The sequence below is a fragment of the Chiloscyllium plagiosum genome, chromosome 2, assembly GCF_004010195.1.
Source record: "Chiloscyllium plagiosum isolate BGI_BamShark_2017 chromosome 2, ASM401019v2, whole genome shotgun sequence".
NCBI classification, from domain to species: domain Eukaryota; kingdom Metazoa; phylum Chordata; class Chondrichthyes; order Orectolobiformes; family Hemiscylliidae; genus Chiloscyllium; species Chiloscyllium plagiosum.
In genome coordinates, this window is record NC_057711.1 from 129,537,606 (window position 1) to 129,559,642 (window position 22,037).

Genomic DNA, 22,037 nt, shown 5'->3' on the forward strand with positions numbered 1-22,037 from the left:
CCCAGCCCCCAGCCCAGACTCTGAAACCCAGCCCCAAACCCAGACCCCGTCACCCAGCCACCAACCCAGACCCTGAAACCCAGCCTCAAACCCAGTCCCTGTCACCCAGCCCCCAGCCCAGACCCTGCCACCCAGCCCTGATCTCACTACCCAGCATTGCCCTGATTGTGCTGCTGTGGCCAGGGCCTTCCCCCTTGCCAGCCACTCGAGCCAGTGATGGTGGAGGTATCAATTCCTTAGCAGTGAGCAGTGAGCAGTGAGCAGTGAGCCTCTAATGCTAGCTGCTGCTCCTGACGGTGGGAAAACTCAGTGTGAGTTAGCTGTGTTTGTGACAAACCCAGGAGTAAGGGTCAAAGGGCCAGTACCACAGCATGGCGGCCACCAGCTAGTTTCTGACCAGCACGAGGCTCCTCTACAGAAATACTTGGAACAGACGTGTCCAGCAGCTGTGTACGTATGTGAGAGTGTCTCTGGGGGAGAAGAAACAAGCTGGGCAGGTCTGAGCTGTGCTCACCAGCCTTGGCTAGAAATCAATTGACCAATCAATTGATTGAGAGACTTTGATCTCCAGCTCCTGCCAATGCACTGGCCAGGATTCCTCAGCCAGGCTGTGATAGATCTCAGATGGATGTTACCCCGGGTGAACCCCCATAACTCTTCTGGCATGGAGTCTACCCACTACAGACCGACCAGGAGTCTGGAACGTTAGGCCCAGTTGATCCTGGTAGAGTACACCACTCGCTGTTCACACATCCTCCCCAGGTCAGCTGGCTCAGTGAGTGGGAGGAGCATGTCGTCAGCCCAGACTGATGAATTGAACTGAGAGAAACTCCTCATGTTATCAGGTACAGAATTAGTTCAGATATTTCCTAAATTATCTGTTCCGAGACATTATTAAACCCCTCTGCAGATGGGACTTGAACCCAGGCTTCCTGGTCCAGAGGTGAGGACACTAGCACTGCACCATATGAGTCTTCCTGTGAATTTTTTTAATATATAAATCCAAAAGTGCTCTCACACACAACAAAATTTCTTTTCCCCATCACCAAATCACCCATGGTATTTGTTTTGTCTATTAATTACCATCAGTAAATCCCTGCATTTCCAATTGAATACTTTATGTATAAATCTTGTTAAGGGTGATGCAGACCACCAAAGGTGAGGGAGAGGTAGGGAGAGGGGGAGGGAGCTCAGTCCCTCACAGTGAATTTGTAGGTTGCTGTTTAATCCTTAGGACCAGGTGGACCTCATTGACTGTGAGATCCTTGATTGAGGTTGTTATTCTGGGCTGAAAATGTGTTGCTGGAACAGCGCAGCAGGTCAGGCAGCATCCAGGGAACAGGAGAATCGACGTTTCGGGCATAAGCCCTTTTTCAGGGTTGTTATTCTGGGCCAATCAGGAAGGCCTTGGATGACCATAAACAGAGGATTTTACCAACACCCTTGAGTTGTTCAGGAAGAGGTGGGCACCGCAGGGAGTGGAGTGCATTATTTCCCCCTCCAACTCTCTTTTGATTTAATCCCTGCCCTCCCCATCACTATTTGATCACACAGCATTGCCCTTTGATGTGAAGGGCACTGCTTGTCACTGGCCACTCGGGTGTTTCCTTTCTTCGTGGTGGTGGAAATTGAATAAAGATTCGTGCACCTTGTGTCTCTCACTGTATCTCACACCTGCACACACACAACATGGGTGCTGGGGATAATATAAGCACCACTGAGGTTAGGCAAGTGGTGTAGAGAATTTGAAAAAAAGAAAAGATAAAAAATACACAGGGATTTAGAATCTCCTCAGTTCAGGGAGACTGACTCTGAGCTGGCTGGCCATAGTCAGTGTACTGTGCACATGTAAATAAAGGGGGACTGAGTGACAGGATAGCGGCCTTTGTGCAGTTACTTCAATCACAAATCTGTGAAGAGCCCTTGCCGTGCAGTGGTAGTGTTCCTATCTCTGGAGCAGGAGGCCTCAGTTCAAGTCCTTGCAATAGCATTTCTGAACAGGTTGGTTTAAAATATATATAAATTCAAGAATCTGTTAGCTAATTCCAGTTTTCTGTTAGAGTGATAAAATGAGAATTCCTAACATTTGACTTCAAAGCTAGGAGACTTAGCACTGAAATCAAAATGAAAATCTTTGACTTACTGTATGGGGAGGCAATGACCATGTGGTCTTATCACTGGACTGTTAATGGAGAGAGCCAGGGAATGTTCTAGCAACACAGGTTTGAATCCGGCCCTGGCAGATGGTGGGATTTGAACTCAATAAAAATCTGGAATTACAAGTCTAATGATGCCCATGAATCCATTGCCGATTATCAGGAAAATCCATCTGGTTCACTGATGGGAAGGAAATTACCATCCTTACCTGGTCTGGTCTACATGTGACTCCAGACCCACAGTAATGTGGTTGACTCCCACTGCTCTCTGGATAACTAAGGATGGGTTATAAATGCTGACCTAGAATCACCCTCATCCCATGATTGACCTAAAATAAATTCAACCCCAGACACTGATTCATAGTGGACAAATCACTTTGTTAAGCACAGGAAGTGATAAGAAACTGTATCACGTACTCTATAATCCAAGCTCTCAAAGGAACTTGTACTTCTCTTGGAATTTTCAGATATATTAATATTCAATAGAATGTTGGCAGTAAGTGAGAGAATGTCTGGCCAGAAAGTGCAAATGAGTTGGTATGTATTGATGTAAAGTCCAACCTAAATGTTCTACCATCAACAGGCAGCCAACAAATATAAGATCAGAAATATTTCAACAGATGTTTAGATACGATGCCAGACTTTAGATTTTCATACCATTTTTTATTTTTTCCAGACATGAGAAAGAGCTTATGCTATCGACACTACAACGAGACATGTGAGAATGAGCTGTCCTTCAACTTAACCAAAAAAATGTGCTGTTGTTCTTACAATGTGGGTAAAGGCTGGAACAAACCCTGTGAACCTTGCCCAACACCTGCTACATGTGAGTCTATAACCATTCGTACCACCTGGATTACTTTACTCACTCAATGAATGAAAATAAAACATTCAGTTCAAAAAATTGTTGTCTTTTAAATAGGCTTAAACACATTTTACTTCATTGTAGTTCATTCATGTAGTTCATTTCTGTGTTGACAAGTTATTTAGCTCAGTTGGCTGGACAGCTTGCTTGCAATGCTGAATAATGCTAATAATCCCCCGCTATTGATCAGAAACTCTATCGAACTCACCACATAAATGCAACGGCTACAGGAGCATGTCAGAGGCTAAGAATACTGTGGCGAGTAACTCACCTCCTGACTCCCCAAAGCCTGTCCACCACCTGCAAGGCACAAGTCAGGAGTGTGATGGAATACTGCCTGGATGGGTGCAGCTCCAACAACACTCAAGAAGCTTGACACCATCCAGCACAAACCAGCCTGCTTGATTGGCACCACATCCATAAGCATCCACTCCCTCCACCACCGATTCTGAGAAGCAGCAGTGTGTCTACCTACAAGATGCATGACAGAAATTCACCAAAGATCTTCAGATAGTACCTTCCAAACCCATGGCCACTTACACCTAGAAGGACAAGGGCAGCAGATACATGGGAACACCACCACCTTCAATATCCCCTCCGAGCAGCTCACCATCCTGACTTAGAAATATACCGCCGTTCCTTCACTGTCATTGGGTCAAAATCCTGGAGTTCCCTCCCCAATGGCATTGTGGGTCAATGTGGACTACAACTCATCAATATCTTCTCTAGGAGCAACTGGGGACAGGCAATAAATGCTGGCCCAGCCAGCAACACTCACATCCCACAAAACGAATATATTTTAAAAAAACATCTGGTTTGAACAGAGTGCGACGATAGGTGCAGCCAATCTGCTCCCCCAGGGAGGGTTAGCAACTTAAACATTATAACAAGGCTGTGTGTGATATATTTAATCACCATTAATAAGGCCTTTCTCTCTTTTTTCCAAACAACTCTGCATGACGATTTTATTATGCCACCTCTGGAACAAGTGGGATTCAAACCCAGGCTGCCTGCTCCAGAGGGACGGGCATTACCAATGCACCACAAGAGTCCCTTTTAGTTGCACATAGGATTCAGTTATAGGGGCAGGATGAGGCCATTCCGCCCCTCAATGCTGTTTCACCACCATTCAATCCAAACCTCTCCCACCCTTTGTGTGTAAAGGTGCTTCCTAACATCTCTCCTGAACGGTCTGGCCCTGATTCTCAGACTATGCCCCGAGTTCTAGAATCCCCAACCAGTGGAAATAGTTTATCTTTATCTACCCTGTCTTTTCCTCTTAATATCTTGAAGACTTTGATCAGATCATTCCTTAAAGTTCTAAATTTTCATGAAAACAGGCCTAATTTATCTAATCTCATTCATAACTTAATCCCTGAAAGTCAGGTTTTGTAAACCTATGTTGTACTCCCTTCAGGGCCGATATATCCTTCCTAGGGTATGGTGCATAGATCTGCATCTGTTCACTAGATTCCTGCTATCATCTTCCTTTTCAGTTTTCTCCATGACCCTTCTGTCCTGCCCCATCTCCTTTTGATCTCTCTCCAATCTTTCTGACATCCCCAAACCACAATCCTCCAGGATTGGCTTCCTCCAGGCCTCCGTCTGCCTTTGTGCCTCCAATGTCCACCCAGCTCCAGATGCTGATCTTTTCCCCCAGTCTTTGGTCTTGCCTCAGTTTTCCAGCCCTTTCTCAACCACACTCTCCCAACTTATCCACAACCTGGGTGTGGCCCCGTGCTGAAGACTTTCCCACCCACGGGCCAGTCAGCCACCCAATCTGGTTGCTTACAGAAAAGAGATGGAAAGAAATGACTGCTAATCAAATCTTGCTGTTCAGTTTGGCAGGACTTGTGGGAAACCCCTTCTTCCAGGTTTCCCAAAGTCTCAGCAGCCCTGCCCCCACTCCCACCTCGCCTTCAAATCAAGATCCATCTCATTATTGCCAGATCTCTTTCCAAATTTCTCTGGGCTACACTCATTTCTATTCATTGTACACTTGTATCCTACTTTTCTTTTCAACAAGTCTATCGCGATATGTTTATATATTTGTGAAATATTAGATACATTTATCAGGCTTTCCTGATGTTTTGAACTGACTGGTTATAAAGTGCAAAGTCACTTCTCAGGGATTCCAGACAGTGTTCTGAAAGGTGATGTATGGATTCCTGGTCTCAGTTTGTCACAAAGAAATGTACATAGTGTATTAAAATGAAATGAGTAATGGTACATTTTAGATGATTTACTAATACGATTGTGTGTTCTAGCTGAGTACCAGTTGCTGTGTGGAAACCAAGGCCCTGGCTTCACCATTGACTTTGAAACTGGGAAACCTGTTGGTAAGTACAAGCATTTTTTGTACTTGGGTCACGTATTCCTTCCAAGGTATTTGATTTTTGTTAGTATTTTTATAAAAATATTTGGAGAGAATCTGTGTTTAAATGTGAAACTCAAGCCCGAACCATATTTAATTCCCACCCCTAACAGTTGAACAATGCTGCAGTAATCAGACCTCTATGGATTTATTGTGTAACATCAGAAGTCCCATGACACCAGGTTATAGTCCAACAGGTTTATTTGAAATCGCAAGTTTTCAGAGCACTGCCCCTTCCTCAGGTGAAGTGATGAAGAAGTAGTGCTCCGAAAGCTTGTGATTTCAGATAAACCTGTTGAACTATAACCTGGTGTCTTGTGACTTCTGACCCCAGTCCACCTCAGTCCAACACCAGCACCTCCACATCATGAATATATTGTGTAGTGGCCCCAATTATTACATTCTGAAGATTTGATGTAAAGGAAGAAGTTGAGATAACAAGCATTAGGTTGATCAGAGAATAAACAAAACAACTTAGCCCCAATAATCACAATATTTATCAGTGGATGGGTTTCATTCAGATGTCCTTTTAACTCCCAAGCCAATTTTAACCTCTTCACTTCAGTGGAGGGTAACAATTGGGTGAAGTGTAAGACAAACATCTGGGATGGAAATATCTATTGCTGGAAGGAACAAGCTTGGAGATAAAAATGGCACCTCACTAGGCAGGCATCAAGATGGCCAAAACCCAACACTGGGATCTCCTCAATCCTGTGCCTCTGGGATCCCTGTGATCCTGTAACTCTGGAACCTCTGTGACCCTGTGACTCTGGGATCCCTGTGATCCTGTAACTCTGGAACCTCTGTGACCCTGTGACTCTGGGATCTTGGTGATCCTGGGATCGCTGTGATCCTGTGACTCTGGGGATGCTCTTCTTTTAGCTAGCATGCCATCCTCCATGACGCTGTTGAGGATAGGAATTGCTGCCATCTCACTGACCACCTTGCTGGGCAGGGTGTACACCCTTGGGGTTTTAATTTTGGGGAAGCCTCACCAGTGGCCTGCTTCACTCGTGTTTGTGTGAATCGATGTCTGTACAGGTTTCCCATCAGATTTCCAGCCAGCTGATGAAAAACCAAATTGCCCCACAAGTTCCGACCCACAATCCACACCCTCCCTTGCTGCTGCTGGGTTTATCAGTCAAAATCAGAGCATCAAGGTTTGAAAACACTGCAATTCAGATTTATACAGAACAGGCTTCAGAAAAGGTACATGGAAATTGAAAAAAATGTTGGCATTTCATTCATTTTCACTTGAATAAAGTTCTGTTTTCATTTTTAAATTTGCAGTCTAGCATGTTCAAAATATATACATTTTGGGGAAGTTGGATTTTTGTTTTTCATCTGTTATCACTTTCATGATAATGGCATCATTCTTTGATAATCCTTGGAGATTACATGTTTGTCATGAAATGACTACAGAGTTTTGAAGGAGTGGGTGGACAATCTGGTGGGTCAGACCTTGTTTCCCAGACATTGTGAGGCATAATGAACATGACAATGGCCTTAACTGTGGTTGTTTTTCCAACACAGATGGCTACTGAAACCCTGAATAATAGAGAAATTATTATTTTTAGTGGAAACAGGCCAAAAGGCCCAACAAGCCCACACCGACCCTCCAAGTATCCCACCCAGACTTATTTCCCTATTCTAGTACTCTACATTTCCCCTGACCACTGCACCTAACCTATGCATTCCTGAACACAATGGGCAATTTAGCATGGCTAGTTCACCTAACCTGCACATCTTTGGATTATGGTAGGAAACTCATGCAGACTCAGTGGGAATGTGCAAACTCCACACAGAGAACCACCTGAGACTGGAATCAAACCTGGGTCCCTCGATCTGTGAGGTAGTAGTGCTAACCACTGCACCACTGGGCCACCCAAATTATTGTCATTGGTTTTGCAATTACAAGGACATTAACTCAATGCAACATGAAAACAGAGCTAACTTTTGCTTTACTTCTTTAAAACCAGTAATTTAATGGGTAGGTGATGTTTGAATATAACAGTGTACAATTTATATTATTATTGATAAATTTGTGTGTATCATTCTATATTCTCTTCCAGTTCCAAATTTAGTTTGTTAGATATTTTCTCATGAAGACAATAGCTTTTTAAAAACAATTAGTCAATAAATAGAAAAGGTTTGTACTAAAATAAAACCAAGAACCGCAGATGCTGAGGATCTGAAGCAATAGCAGAAATTGCTGGAAAAACTCAGCAGCATCTGAGGAAAGAAGGGTCATTGGACCCAAAACAATAACTCTGTTTTCTTTCCACAGATGCTGCCAGACCTGCTGAGGTTTTCCAGCAACGTCTGTCTTGGTTAATGCAATCTGCTTTATGGAAATGATCTGATGAGAATGCTCCTTCTATGTGGTCAATGTATATATCTCTTTGATGTTCTCCCTCCAGTGACCAGATACTGTTAGATACAATGGTTTAGAATCAGATTGAATGCACTATTTCAATTAACTAATGAAGCTAAAGGCAGGAATATGGCAAAATGATCATAAAGTGTAGCTAGCACTGGAGCCATTTGTAACATTAGCAGCAGCCTGTGAGTAACAGGAGGCTAACAGAAGAAGGACTGGTTGAAAACCCTTACTCTGCTAGCTTCAAATGAAGGGTGGTGTTCTAAAATAGTTGGTGAAGGCAATTTCCAAAGGTGCCTTTACAATACCCAAACCAATATGCTGTCAGACATGTTTCTGATGCTGATTGAGCAGGGGACGGTGTTCCATTAGATAGTTCCGCACCAATTTGTTCAGAGGTGATATAACACACCTCTGGAGCAGCTGGGACTTGAACATAAGCCTTCTGAATTGGAGGTAAGGACACTGCCACTGCACCACAAGAGTCTCAAACGTTGGTCCCTCAAATTAGATGTGAAAATGAGTAACAACTGGGTCTGATTTCACCTGATGCCCTCCTTATGTAGATTGTTTTTTAATTTCACAAAAACCAAATCAATCCAGATGAAGCTATGTATTTTAATATAAATCTCAATGAATGATTGCATTGTATGTCTCTAATTATTAATTTCCTTACCACTAGATATCGATGAATGCAGAAAAATTCCAGGGATTTGTGCAAATGGTGTCTGTATCAATCAGATTGGCAGCTTTCGATGTGAATGTCCAATGGGATTTAGTTACAACGACTTGCTTCTCATCTGTGAAGGTATTGTCACGTTCATTATAAGATCCCACTTCAAATCGGTTTCTGCTATGTCTGACTTTCACATTACATACAATTGTGAGTTCTATTGCCTTATTTCATTTTTTTCGAGTGCTCTTGAGAAAGTGTTAGTGAACTGCCGACTTGAGTTCATGTGTTGTTCACTGCAGTTCATGTGTTGTTAGGAAGAGATTTGCAGGATCTTAACACAGTAAGGGAAGGAATGGCAAAATCATTCCAAATGGTATGTGGCTTGGAATGGGACCAGTCAGTGGGAGTGTTCCTCTGTATCTTTAGCCCTTGTCTGGAGGATACAGGTCACAGGTTTGGAAGGGGCTGTTTAAGGAACCTGAGTAAGTTGTTGAAAGGTAAGTATTCTTGAATACTCTCCTGTTTAACCAAAACTAAAATGTATATATGTGTGAAAGACTTTAACAACCTAATGATTGATTATCAGCATTTCAGTTGCATTTAACAAATTTTCCTGTTCATTTTTTAGTTCTCTGTATACATGAAGATAAAATCTTAAAGATAATCAATCAATCTGCTTGGATAATTTGTTAACAGAAACTGTAAAATATGATCCAAATGTTTAATCAGTTTTTGACATATTTCAGCATTGTGTGCAATTCCAAAACCATATTTTACACATGAAACATAATACAAACATTTTTAAATTAGTTATGAAATCCAGAAGTAAGAATCTTTTTAAGTTACGTTTTTCAATTTAATAAAACAATTTGAATATGTAGCTACAAAGCCTGCAGTTTCTCAGAAAGCAGTCTTATTAAGTGGTAAAAAAAGATGGAGAAAGGCAATTATTCACAAACTTTTCAATGATGGGAGATTTTGACCAAGTTTGCCTTTTGCTATATTATTGTTGGTGTCCAAATGACTTCATATTTCTCACTGATCTAAACATATTGTATTGAAGATGTCCTGTATATTTTACAGTGTGATTAATTCACTTAATCACATTTCAGACTGAAACTTCCTTAAACATGATTAAAATGCAATCTGGGTTCAATATGTCTGTCTGAAAAACACAAATTAAGAACACTTACTTCATCAAGCTCATTTTAATTCCTAGCTATAGTATGTCTCTTGCTAAACATGTTTAAAAGACTACAATGTTGACTCCCTCAGAAATTAATTTCATGCACATCACTCAAGTATTATGTGCTTTATTGATGCAGCAAGTTAATCCTATGTCAGCTTCTAATGCTGAAAGACAAAAACACTCCTAAACCTGTTTTATTTCTGAAGACCTGTGCAGTACTTAAGCCGTTAACCTCCTGACCCAATGACTCTGATGTGGGTTTTACCTCCAGCAGTATATTTCACTCGGTGCAGCAATGCTTACAGTATCCCTCATAATGTAAAAGACGAGGTATAAATGTCATGGAACTGAAGGATCAGACAGACATTTATTACAGCTGACCAAAATATACCAATCTTACATTCACTGACACCTAAATGTCTGGGTAAGTAGAAGGCAATTTGTAATAGAGGAAGAGCACATTTCTCATAGTGTGTCACATGATCAGGTGATCCTCAGATAAAATGGCATATGAGATCTTTAGACCCTCGAGTAACTTGATAAGATACAATGATGATATAGGCATGTCTGTTAAAGCATGGGCATTCTGACTGTGACACAACACAACATGATGACATTCTCCAGGTTTATCACATGCCAGCCAAATGTCGAAGCCTCCACTGTGGCAGGCAGGAGGTATACACCTTAAGAAATAGGAACAGCAGCAGGCCATTCAGCCTTCTGAGCATGCTCCACCATTCAACAGGCTGATCCGAGAGTTCATTACAATGCAGAAATGTACCACCAACCATCTTGGTCTTAGGAAAAATGTTAGGCGTCCAGAGCTCAAATCTGAAACAATAACCAGCTTTTTCACAGATGCAAAGAAGGAATCTTCATTTATTTGAGGTTCCATGCTTGTTTCATTCTGGAAAATCATTTGCCAGTCTTGCTGATTTCCTTCCTTTGCCTTTCCTCGAACTCACAGCATACTCATTGCTTTCTTTTCCAGCTTCTCCCTCAACAATCAGTCACCTTTGTTCCTGATCAGCTCATTTCCCTGATGATAACTTGCCATGATGGAAAGGTGCAGTTGTTAGATAAGGCTGTCACAGATAGCAAACATTCATGCGTCTTCACCAATGAGTTGTAACCCATCTGATGTCTGCAACCAAGTCTTGTTTAAATGAACACAAGCCCCATTATTAGATATGCCCCAGGAGCCTAGTTCGAGAATAATGATTGTGTTCCCTTATCCAGTTTGTCTGGGATGAAATTTCCACGCCTGAGTCACAATGTCTGCTCCATTTACAGTAACACTATTTTTATATCCAGATTTAATTTTGAACTTGGTGAACATGAAATAAAAACAACTTTATTTACTGTATTCTATTTCTAGTTATAAAGCTCTGTTTTAATTGAAGTCTGCTACATTTTGAGCATTCCAATCTCCATTAATCTTCTTAACTTTTCAGTGTTGTGTTACTTCTAACTCAGACTTTGAGACACTACAAATGGTATTTTTGCCTTTATTTCAGATATTGACGAATGCAGTAATGGTGACAACCTTTGTCAACGTAATGCAGACTGTATTAACATTCCTGGCAGTTACCGTTGTGAATGTTCTGCTGGATATAAACTAGCACCTAATGGAGCTTGCATTGGTAAGAGTTTATTCAGTAAGGCAACAGCTTCTGGTGAAAATTAAGCTTCATTGTTGGATTTTCTTATTCTTTCATGGAATGTGAGTGTCACTGGCTGGGCCAGGTTAACTCTCCCTAATTGCCCTTGAGAAGGTGATGTTGAGCGAATCATTCCAGTCCAACCAACCCATATCAGTCATTAGGCAGGATGGTGGACATGTTGTTTGTATATTGCTACAACTGTGATTTGTATTGAAATAGCACAGAAAATCATCTCACATTGCTTCACAGATGCATAGTCATAATAAAGGCACCGAGTCAAAGACGTAGGAGTTAGTAAGGATGACCAAAAGCTTAGTCAATGAGTTTGTTATGAAGGAGAGCTTCGGAAGAGAAACCCTGTAGCTGAGGTGACTGATTATATGTCGAGAATGCAAAGGAAGTGGGTGAGGCTGTGGGATGTACAAGAATTCAGATTTGAGAACATCAGAAAATTTGGTGGGATAGGCTTCATAGGATTGAATGCAATTTTAAAGGCAGTGTGGAGTGGAACTAAAAGGGAATGTAAACATGAGGATGAGCATTTTGAATTTGTCAGGTTAGTGACAGAGGCAGGGTTAGCATGCCACTGCAGTAATGAATGAGTAAGAAATGATACAGGCAGCAGAGTTCTGAAGAAGCTACAAAGGAATGGGAATATGGCCAAGAGATCATTGGAATTATTCTGGCTGGAAATAATAAATGAGAGTTTCAGCAGCAGCTGCCCTGAGCTATGGGCAGAGGCAAGTGGTATTATGGCAGTGGAAGGGGTGGTCTTCCTCATGGAGAGGACGTGTGATCAGAAGTTCATCACAGACTTGACCAAGACACCAAAGTTACAATCAGGTCTGGTTTAAACTTCAGCAGTTGCTAGAGGACAAGTTGAAATTGGTGATCAGGTCGAGTTCAGTGGAGAAGCCTGAGCACAAACAGTCAGTGTTCAGTGAAATCCCAACACTGATCTCAGACGAGCAGTCTGACTACATCGAGACAGCTGATCGGGCGAGTGAAGTGGTGGAGAGGTGGGATTTTTGTATCATCAGTGAGCATGTGAAAGGTGTGTGCGTGAGGTGTAACCAAAGGGGCAGCATGTTGACAATGATGGATCATGGACAGGGCACAGGGGTATCCTCACAGAAACAACAGCACTGCAGAGGGGTCAGGTGATACAATAGGAGAAACCTTTGTTAGACATGTTTTAGCTACTTATCAAGGACAGTTTCTCTGATCTGAACAACATTGGACATTGGCCAACAGTATAAAATACTTCAGAGGCTGAGAGCAATTCTGAGAGAAATGCTTCATGGACAGTGTCAAAGAGGATATTGATTGATGTTTCGAGAGCAAAGGGGAGTTAAAATAAAGTGGCAAAGACTAAGAGGTAACGTTTTAAAAGGAAAATCAAATTTGCAAGGATAGGGAATGTCAATGGCAACTGGGTATGGAAGTTGACAATGGATGGAAGGGATTTTATTGGGAATACAGCCAGAGGAGCTGGAGTTGTGTCTTGCAGGAGAGACAATCTTAGAAACAACATCATGATGGAGAGGTTACAGAGAAATAAGTGAGGTTTGGAGCACAGCAGGGAGCCTGGGGAGAGGTTTGCTATTGCAGGCTGGGACTGGGGAAACAACAGAGCCAACTGAATCAATAGTTTTGGTCTTTGTGAAAAAGATGTCCACCATGTTCTTGGGCCTGTTGTATTTTACAATGATCCTTTAGGAATGAGGAGTAAGGAGTCTGACCTGATTGTACTTGATGCTGTCCAGCCAAATTTAATTATAATTGTTTAATAGGAACAAGGGGAGGCCATTCAGCCCCTTGAGCCTATTCCACCATTCAATGAGATCTGTGGCTAATTCCATTTGCCAGCCTTTGGCCCATATCCCTTAATACCTCTGCTTAACAAGAAACTTTCTCTTTCAGATTTAAAATTACCAACTGATACAGCATCCTCTGCTATTTGTGGAAGAGAGTACCAACCTCTCCCACTCTTTGTATGTAGATCTTCTTCCAAATGTCTCTCCTGAACGGTTTGGCCCTCATTCTCAGACTATGCCCCTAGTTCCCCAATCCCCAACCAGTGGATACAGTTTATCTCAATCTGCCCTTTTTTTCCCTTCTTGGACCTGCTGAGTGCCAAACAAACTGACCATTAATTGGTTTAATTTTATCCGAAATATAAATTGGAGTGTCTAAACAACTTGATTGGGAGTGGCAGATCCAAGGTTGTAATATTTAATTGAGACCTCTTGCCTAATATTTTGACAGCAATTTAAAATTGATCCATCCTGCATGGCTTTCTTGAAATTTACTATTCCTGGGTGCAGCTAGATCCAAGGAGAAAGTGAGGACTGCAGTTGTTGGAGATCAGAGTCGAAGAGTGTGGTGCTGGAAAAGCACAGCAGGTCAAGCAACAAGCAAGAAGCAGGAGAGTTGACGTTTCGAGCATAAGCTCTTCATCAGGAATGAGGGGGTGGCCCAAGGAGACTGGGACATAAATGGGAGAGGGGTGGGGCTGGGCAGAAGGTAGCTGGGAATGTGATAGATCGATGAAGGTGGGGAGAAGGTGATAGGTCAGAGAGGAGGGTGGAGCGGGTAGGTGGGAAGGAAGGAGGACAGGTAGGACAGGTCATGAGGGCAGTGCCGAGTTGGAAGGTTGGATCTGGGATAAGGTGGGGGAAGGACAAATGAGGAAACTGGTGAAATCCACATTGATCCTGTGTGGTTGGAGGGTCACAAGGTGGAAGGTAAGGCATTCTTCCTCCAGGCATCTGGTGGTTAAAGTTTAGCGGTGCATGAGGCCCAGGACTTGTATGTCCTTGGTGGAGTATGAGGGGGAGTTAAAATCTTTGGCCACAGAGCAGTCGGATTGTTTAGTGCATGTGTCAATCTCTGATGAATATCTCTGTGACACACACACTAAGCAACCCCACCGCCCTGTAGCCAAACACTTTAACTCCCCCTCCCGCTCCACCATGGACATGCAGGTCCTGGGCCTCCTCCACCACTAAACCCTAACCACCTGACGCCTGGAGGAAGAACGCCTCATCTTCCGCCTTGGGACCCTCTAACCACACAAGATCAATGTGGATTTCACCAGTTTCCTCATTTCCCTACCCCCACCTTATCCAAGATCCAACCTGCCAACCTCATTACTGATGAAGGGATTATGCTTGAAACATCAACTCTCTTGCTTCTTCGGTGCTACTTGACTGGCTGTGCTTTTCCAGCACCACACTCTTCGATTGCAGCTGGATTCCACAAATAAGGGCCAAATTTTCACTTCCAAGCTGGGAGCACAGAGTCATGAACATTCCTCTGCCACTAACCTGACTCAGCAGGAAGTGGGATGGATGTTCTAATTTTCATTTTGTGAGCCAGTTGCTAATGGGAGTTGATCCCATCATCTCCAGAAACAGACTGGAGCCTGCCACAGGACTGAGGTGGACTCTGAAAAACTCTCACCTGGGACTTGATCCCAGCTATAAAAGAAACGCCTCTATCCCTCATATCCTTCACCCCTCAACCCCGTCCACCACCAACACACTCCCATGTCCCTTCCTTGCTGACTCATGTAACTTCATGACCCCTATTCACCACCCATACATTCCATGCCAGTGTATGCCCCTCCATAGTCCCTATGTCAACATAATGCTGATACATGCTAACACATGATCCCACTCGCCTATCTTTGGCCTAACAAGCTCCATGACAACTCACCTATTATCCCCATGGGCAGACCTCCAGAGCCAAGCTCAAAGGAGCTAAAATAAAGTTCTAAATGTCTATTGATAGCTACACTATTTATTAAAAAAACTCAATCATTAAAACCTACTCAATGTATTTAATGTAATTTTAAAATTTCATTGAAGTATTTAATCCCATATGACAATGCATATTTGGATTCATAGCCTTATATCAAAGATTTGGAACAGTCAATGAAACTGTGACTTTACAAGTCCCCAACTTTGATAATGATAGGGTCAGTTATGTAGCATTAATAATATAATGATACCCTTCAAGATTATATAGTCATAGAGTCATAGAAACAGACTCTTCAAACTGAACTAGTGACACCTGCCTGTTCCTGGCCCATATCCCTCCAAACTTTTCCTATTCATGTGTCCATCCAAATGTCTTTTAAACATTATAATTGTACCCACATCCACCATCTCAGGAAGTACATTCTATACGCAAACCAGCCTCTGTATAAAACGTTTGCCTCTCTTAAATCTTTTTAAATCCCTCTCCTCTCACCTTAAAAAGTACCCCCACTCTTGAAATTCTCCATCCCAGGGAAAAGTCAACTACCATTAACTCTATCTACACCTCTCATCATTTTATAAACTTCTATCAGGTCATCTCTCAACCTCCTACATTCCAGCGAAAAATGTTCCAGCCTATCCAGTCTTTTTTTATAACTCAATCCTTCCATACCCAGCAACATCCTGGTAAATCTCTTTCAAACCATCTCCAGTTTAATAATGTCCTTCCTATAACTGGGCGACCAGAACTGGACACAGTTCTCCAGAAGATGCCTCACCAATGTCCTGTACAACCTCAACCTGATGACCTAACTCCTATACTTAAAGGACTGAGCAATGAAGGCATGTGTGCCAAACACCTTTTTAACCACCCTGATATACATGACATAATGTTCAAGACTTATGGAGCTGCACCCCTAGGTTCCTGTGTTCTACAGCACTACCCAAGGACCGATGTCACTAAACAGCTTGGTAATTTCATTGAGACCATTTTTGCACATTGTCATCCCTTTGTTTAAGAGAACCACAGGAGAAACTACCTTTCCAAAAGGGTGCCTGCCCTCTGCAAATGATTCCAGCCGTTTTGGAATTGTTGCTGAATTGTTTAAAGCTCAGGAGTCATATTTTGGACATCCCACTAGTATATCTGATTGAAAGTAGCCACACCTTTTTATATATATATATATCTGTGAAATAATGACCTGCAAACAGTCGTGCTCCCCTAACAGACTTGCTCCCCTTCCTCCATCTCCCTCTGATGCTGCCTGGACCATGGGTGGGATTTCTGGAATCAGAGTTCCGAAACCATTTTGGCTGAACCTGAGTCCCTTTACGTTATTGCTAAAAGTCAGCTCTCCTTGTTTTTATACGACATTGTTTATGGGCTAGGAGGAATGTGAGTGCTAGCCCTCAAGTAATCTTGTGCAAAGATCGGTTGATTACCTTCCTTCCTTCCTTCCAATTATCGATCATGTCATTCCCCCTGCATACCTTCCAATCACCAACCCCACATTCACTCCCAGTTCTCCTCCCTTCCGGTGTCAGGGTCTGATAGCCAGTTACCAACACTGTGTCTTTAGCATTTGTCAGCCATCACAGGGTGTTCTCCATGGCCCCAGATGTGGTTTTGTTCTGCTGGATGCAAACAGAATGAAAATGAGGAATAAGATCCTAACATTAATATCGCTCCCTATAAATAACGGGCTGACTTTTGCGTTTCTAAACTGTCTGATTCTTATAGTCAAAGACAGAGGTTACTGGAAAAACTCAGCAGATCTGGAAGCATTTGTGAAGAGAAATCAGAATTAATGTTTCTGAGGAAGGGTCACTGGCTCTGAAATGTTAACTCTGATTTCTTTCCAAAGATGCTGCCAGACCTGCTGAGCTTTTCCAGCAATTTCTATTTTTGTCCCTGTTTTGCAGCATCCATGGTTCTTTTAGTTTTGATTCTTTTAGTTCTCAGCTAGTGGGACAAGTACAGTGGAGTAAAGTCAATAAATGCTGCGATCATGAATAGTTTTGTAAGGAACACATTACACTTTCTCACTCTGTGATTTTTCATAGTTGTAATTCAGATATCCTCAGTTCAGAGACCAGTGAGATGGTAAAGGGCAAAAGAAGAATTATTTGGAAAAAAATAGACTTTACTGACTTGAAGATATTAATGACTTAAAATTTCATTTTAATCTTTTAGACTGAAATTGTTTCGTGAGATATCAACACAAGAAAGTATTAAATGTCAGTTTGAAATTTCTACACAATCAGTAAGAACAAAGTGTTAACTAGGTTAAAATAAATTACTTTAAATGCGCTTAACGGAATGTTTTGGTTGATTTGCACAGCCTGATTTCAACCCTTTGTGTTGATAGCAATGTTATATTTGTTCCATCTGTATGCCAGTGTGGTTTGATGGAAGCTAAAGCATTATCAATTGTTATACTGAAATGGAATGACAGTTAAAAGGTTGAGTTGGGTTTCTGAGATCATCCATCACGCATTTAGCAGGAGATCTTTAGAAATTCAATAGAAATGATTTTAAAAGCAGAAGAAACCCCACACAAATTCAACCTTCTGTTTTTAACTTTATAACATTTTGAATGTCAACCTTTCATCTAATAGCAAGTGTACTCTACGATTCCTTTAGATCGCAATGAGTGTCTGGAAATTCCAAATGTCTGTAGTCATGGTGACTGCATTGACCTGAAAGGAAGTTATCGGTGTACCTGCCACAATGGCTTCAAGCAGACTCCTGATCAGACCATGTGCATGGGTAAGTGAGATGTTCAGCTGCTGGCTTCATTAATGGAAGCATTACTGGAATATAGGCTTCCCTCTTTCCAGTGTTCCCCAGACTGAAAAACTAACTGAGGAGTCTATTAGATACTAGCTAAAGTCACCTGTGGTAACTAGATGTAACTGTCTGCAACTTAATAAATGAAAAATGTAACAGTTTGCTGATTAAAGTTCTTATAAAATAGATATAGTTGAAAGACCAATGTTATTACAAAATAAACAATTGTCAATATTAATTTTCCTTTGTGGCCAATTATTGGAGTTAATGACTCTCTGAAATATCAAGCAAATTGTTCAGGTCCCATAGGTGCAGGTGTGAAGGCAGGCCAGGAGGAATTTCCCCAAAGGTAACACCATCTGGAGGTGACACAATCCAATCTCTGGGTGACCTTCAGGAGATAGGCCATCTCTTACAGAGGCAGTCTGCATTAATAATTGCCCACTTGTGGGCTCTCTGGGGATTTCCTTCTGAAAGGATAACCTTAGAATGTTTATTTTGTTGAATTTTAACCTTTACAGAGGACTCCTCAAGTGCCCCTCTGTTCCTATCCAATGGTGGCAACTCATCTAATGGGGCTGCTGACCCACTGATTGGGACTAAATTTCCAAAGTTCACCCAACAACAAACTCATGAATGGCCACTTAATGGCCTGCCTCTGGAAAAGTCTACCTTGTGGAGAGTTAGAGCAAGAATGCCCCCATATTATCTTTATAGCCGAAGCATCATAGCCTTTCCATAGAGGAGGTTGAGATACCTAGTGGGGACATGAGCTGAAATGTGGAGTCCTGAGTCTGTGGCAGCAATGGCCAAAACTGCTCTTAGAGATCTCTTCCTCCTCCCCTTTCCACCTTCCCAACACTGAGAGATCACAACAAATAGGGTCACTCTGGGGAATACGTCAGAAAGCACTGGTCTGAGAGCAGAACTTTTAATGAGCATGACCATAAAGGATGGAGCATCTTACATTTAGGATCAGCTATATGCTCTTGTATGTTTATAACATAGTCATCATACATATATATAGTTTGCTCAAAGCAATGTTTATATACATTCAGATTAGTATTAAGCAAATGGTTTCATATTTATAGATATTGATGAATGTGAACGACAGCCTTGTGGAAATGGAACTTGCAAGAACACTGTGGGATCGTACAATTGTCTTTGCTTCCCAGGATTTGAGATAACTCACAATAATGACTGCATGGGTGAGTCATAAGACCGATACTGATCAGATTTCCTTTCTCACCTCTGTAACATAGCAATTTAAACCATAGCACCATAAGATATCGGAGCAGAAATTAATCGATTCTGCCCTTTGAGTCTGCTCCGCCATTGAATCATGGCTGATAGGTCTTTCAACTCCATTTTCCTGCTTTCTCCCTGTAGCCTTTTGGTCCCCTTGGCAATCAAGAACATATCTATCTCTGTTTTAAATATATTCAGTGAACAGGCCCCCACCAGCCTTTCGTGGCAATGAACTCCATAGATTCCCTACTCTCTAGCTGAAGAAGTTTCTCCTTATCTCTAATCTAAAAGGTCTTCCCTTTACTCTCAGGCTTGCCCTCAGGTCCTAGTCTCTCCTACCGATGGAAACATCTTCCCAACATCCACTCTGTCCAAGCCATTCAGTATTCTATAAGTTTCAATCAGATCCCCCCTCATCCATATAGAGTCCATTGAGTATAAACTCAGAGTCATCAAACCTTCCTCATATGTTAAGCCTTTCATTTCTGGGATAATTCTCGTGAACCTCCTCTGGACCCACTCCAGGGTCAGTGCATCCTTTCTTACATATGTGGCCCAGTATTGCTCACAATATTCCAAATATAGTGCTGTGCTCCAAATATAGTCAATTAGAATTGACTCGTTAATGTAAGCTTTACCTGATGGAAATCTATCCCCTACCAAAGAGCTAATCGGGAAAAGGTCATGGATAAGTAATTACCTTGTACACACTGTCATTTGTAGTTGCCTTATGCCATCGTCTGTGACCCTCCCACATTGCTGACCACTTCCTGCACGGTGTTCTGTTGGCAGAAGCTGACATGTGAAAGCGTGTTTTGTGAGTAGATGCAATCCTAATCTCACTGAGCCCAACTGACTAGAATAGCACCAAGATTCTTAACTTGGCAAGTGAATAAACATACAACATATTCTTGCATTGCTCTGCTAGAAGAAGTATTGCAATGCATCTGTACCCTGAACAAAGTCAAAAAGTGTGGCGCTGGAAAAGCCCTTCATCAGAAATGGCTTATGCCCAAAACGTTGATTTTCCTGCTCCTCAGATGCTGCCTGACCTGCTGTGCTTCTCCAGTGCCACACTTTTCGACTCTGATCTCTAGCATCTGTGATCCTCACTTTCTCTCTGCACCCTGAACTAATATCATTTAAGGTGCCAAATACCCAAACAGTGCAGCTGAGATGATGTTTTCAATGATGTTATATATTGCTAAATGTCCAGAAGCACTCAGCACAGTTTTTGGAAGTGCTTAAGTGTGCTCGGGGATTTGCCATATTGGTGACAGGGCAGGCCAGGGAGAGGGTGATCTGTCCACATGTGGTGTATAACAGTCATGGAGTCTACAGCTACACAGCCTCTGGGTCTACAACATGATAGAGAGATTAAGCAAAGGCTGGAGAGAGGGTAAACTCTGTGCTCGAGCATCTCGCTGTCCCTTGGTCTGGTGCTCACTTGCTCCATCGCTTGGTAGTACAGAGGTTGAATATTGCTAAAAAAAGAAACTTGTTGCTGAAACTTTTGATCTTGTGTTCTTGATGACAAACACAAGAATGACAAATTTCAAATGATCACAATTTATATTTCAAGGAAAAGGGTGTTGATTGGTTGACAAGTTGGTTCCCCTTTTGGCAATAATTGTTCAATTATTGAGGAGTTGACGATGTGCATGTCTATTCACTGCGTGCTATTTGGTCACATCTGGTTGTGTTTACAGAGAAAAAGGAACTAAACTCAAGTAATCGGTTAAAAGTGTGAGATAGTAAATTTAAAAAGCTGCTGTGCCCAAAGAACATTGTGTGTCATAACTGCCGTTCTGCAAGGCATGAAGCACAGCACTTAACAGTGAATCAACACTGCCACAGACCCCATCAATGTGCTCTTATACATAGCTCCTTTGAAATCCTCATTTGATGTAAGAGTCCATCAGTTGTCTCATCTTCTAGTGAACTAGCAACAGAGCTATCCTTGACCCCAGCCTCTGGGTTCTCTCGTCTGTATGACTGAGCATGTTATGATACCCATCTCGATACCATCCTCCACAGTGTGTGCAGCACAAGTACCTGAGCTGGAGACTGCAACTCTCAGATTATGTGACAGAGTTGCTTTCTCAAAGCTGTGCTCTTTGCTCTCTTTCATTCTCGTAAGGCTACTGTAACGAAGCAGGCAGCGTTTATCAGGTGTCTGAGAAATGGGAATTAGTGTGAGAGGGGGGTTTGGATGGGAATCAAGAGGTTTGTGGTTCCACTGTCCACAGTTTGTACTGCATCCAGATATCAGGATGAAAATGTAGAAGCTGAGAAAGGACCATGACATCACCTTTAGCATTTTTATCCATGTGAGAAGCTGCAGGTCCTGCTGTAGTCACCCCTGTGATGTATACAGCCACCTCCTCCAGGGGCTTCAGGACATGTTAGTATAATTTTCCCTTAGAGTCATAGAGTCATAGAGATGTACAGCATAGAAACAGACCCTTCGGTCCAACCCGTCCATGTCGACCAGATATCCCAACCCAGTCTAGTCCCACCTGCCAGCACCCGGCCCCTATCCCTCCAAACCCTTCCTATTCAAATACCCATGCAGATGCTTTTTAAATGTTGCAATTGTACCAGCCTCCATCACTTCCTCTGGCAGCGCATTCCATACACGTACCACCCTCTGCGTGAAAAAGTTGCCCCTTAGGTCTCTTTTATATCTTTCCCCTCTCACCCTAAACCTATGCCCTCTAGTTCTGGACTCCCCGAACCCAGGGAAAAGACTTTGTCTATTTATCCTATCCATGCCCCTCTTAATTGTGTAAACCTCTATAAGGTCACCCTTCAGCCTCCGATGCTCCAGGGAAAATAGCCCCAGCCTGTTCAGCCTCTCCCTATAGCTCAAATCCTCCAACCCTGGCAACATCCTTGTAAATCTTTTCTGAACCCTTTCAAGTTTCACA

At 42.3% G+C, this 22,037-nt stretch overlaps 1 protein-coding gene across 1 annotated transcript in view; it reads left to right on the forward strand.

Annotated features, from left to right (window-relative positions):
* Nucleotides 1–22,037, forward strand: part of LOC122558088 (fibrillin-2-like) — a 318,053-nt gene that overhangs the window by 234,070 nt on the left and 61,946 nt on the right. The window contains exons 41-46 of the mRNA XM_043706411.1: nt 2,833–2,982; nt 5,289–5,360; nt 8,458–8,583; nt 11,158–11,283; nt 17,713–17,838; nt 18,951–19,067. Coding sequence (XP_043562346.1) covers nt 2,833–2,982; nt 5,289–5,360; nt 8,458–8,583; nt 11,158–11,283; nt 17,713–17,838; nt 18,951–19,067 — 717 coding nt within the window. The remainder of the gene's footprint in view (nt 1–2,832; nt 2,983–5,288; nt 5,361–8,457; nt 8,584–11,157; nt 11,284–17,712; nt 17,839–18,950; nt 19,068–22,037) is intronic.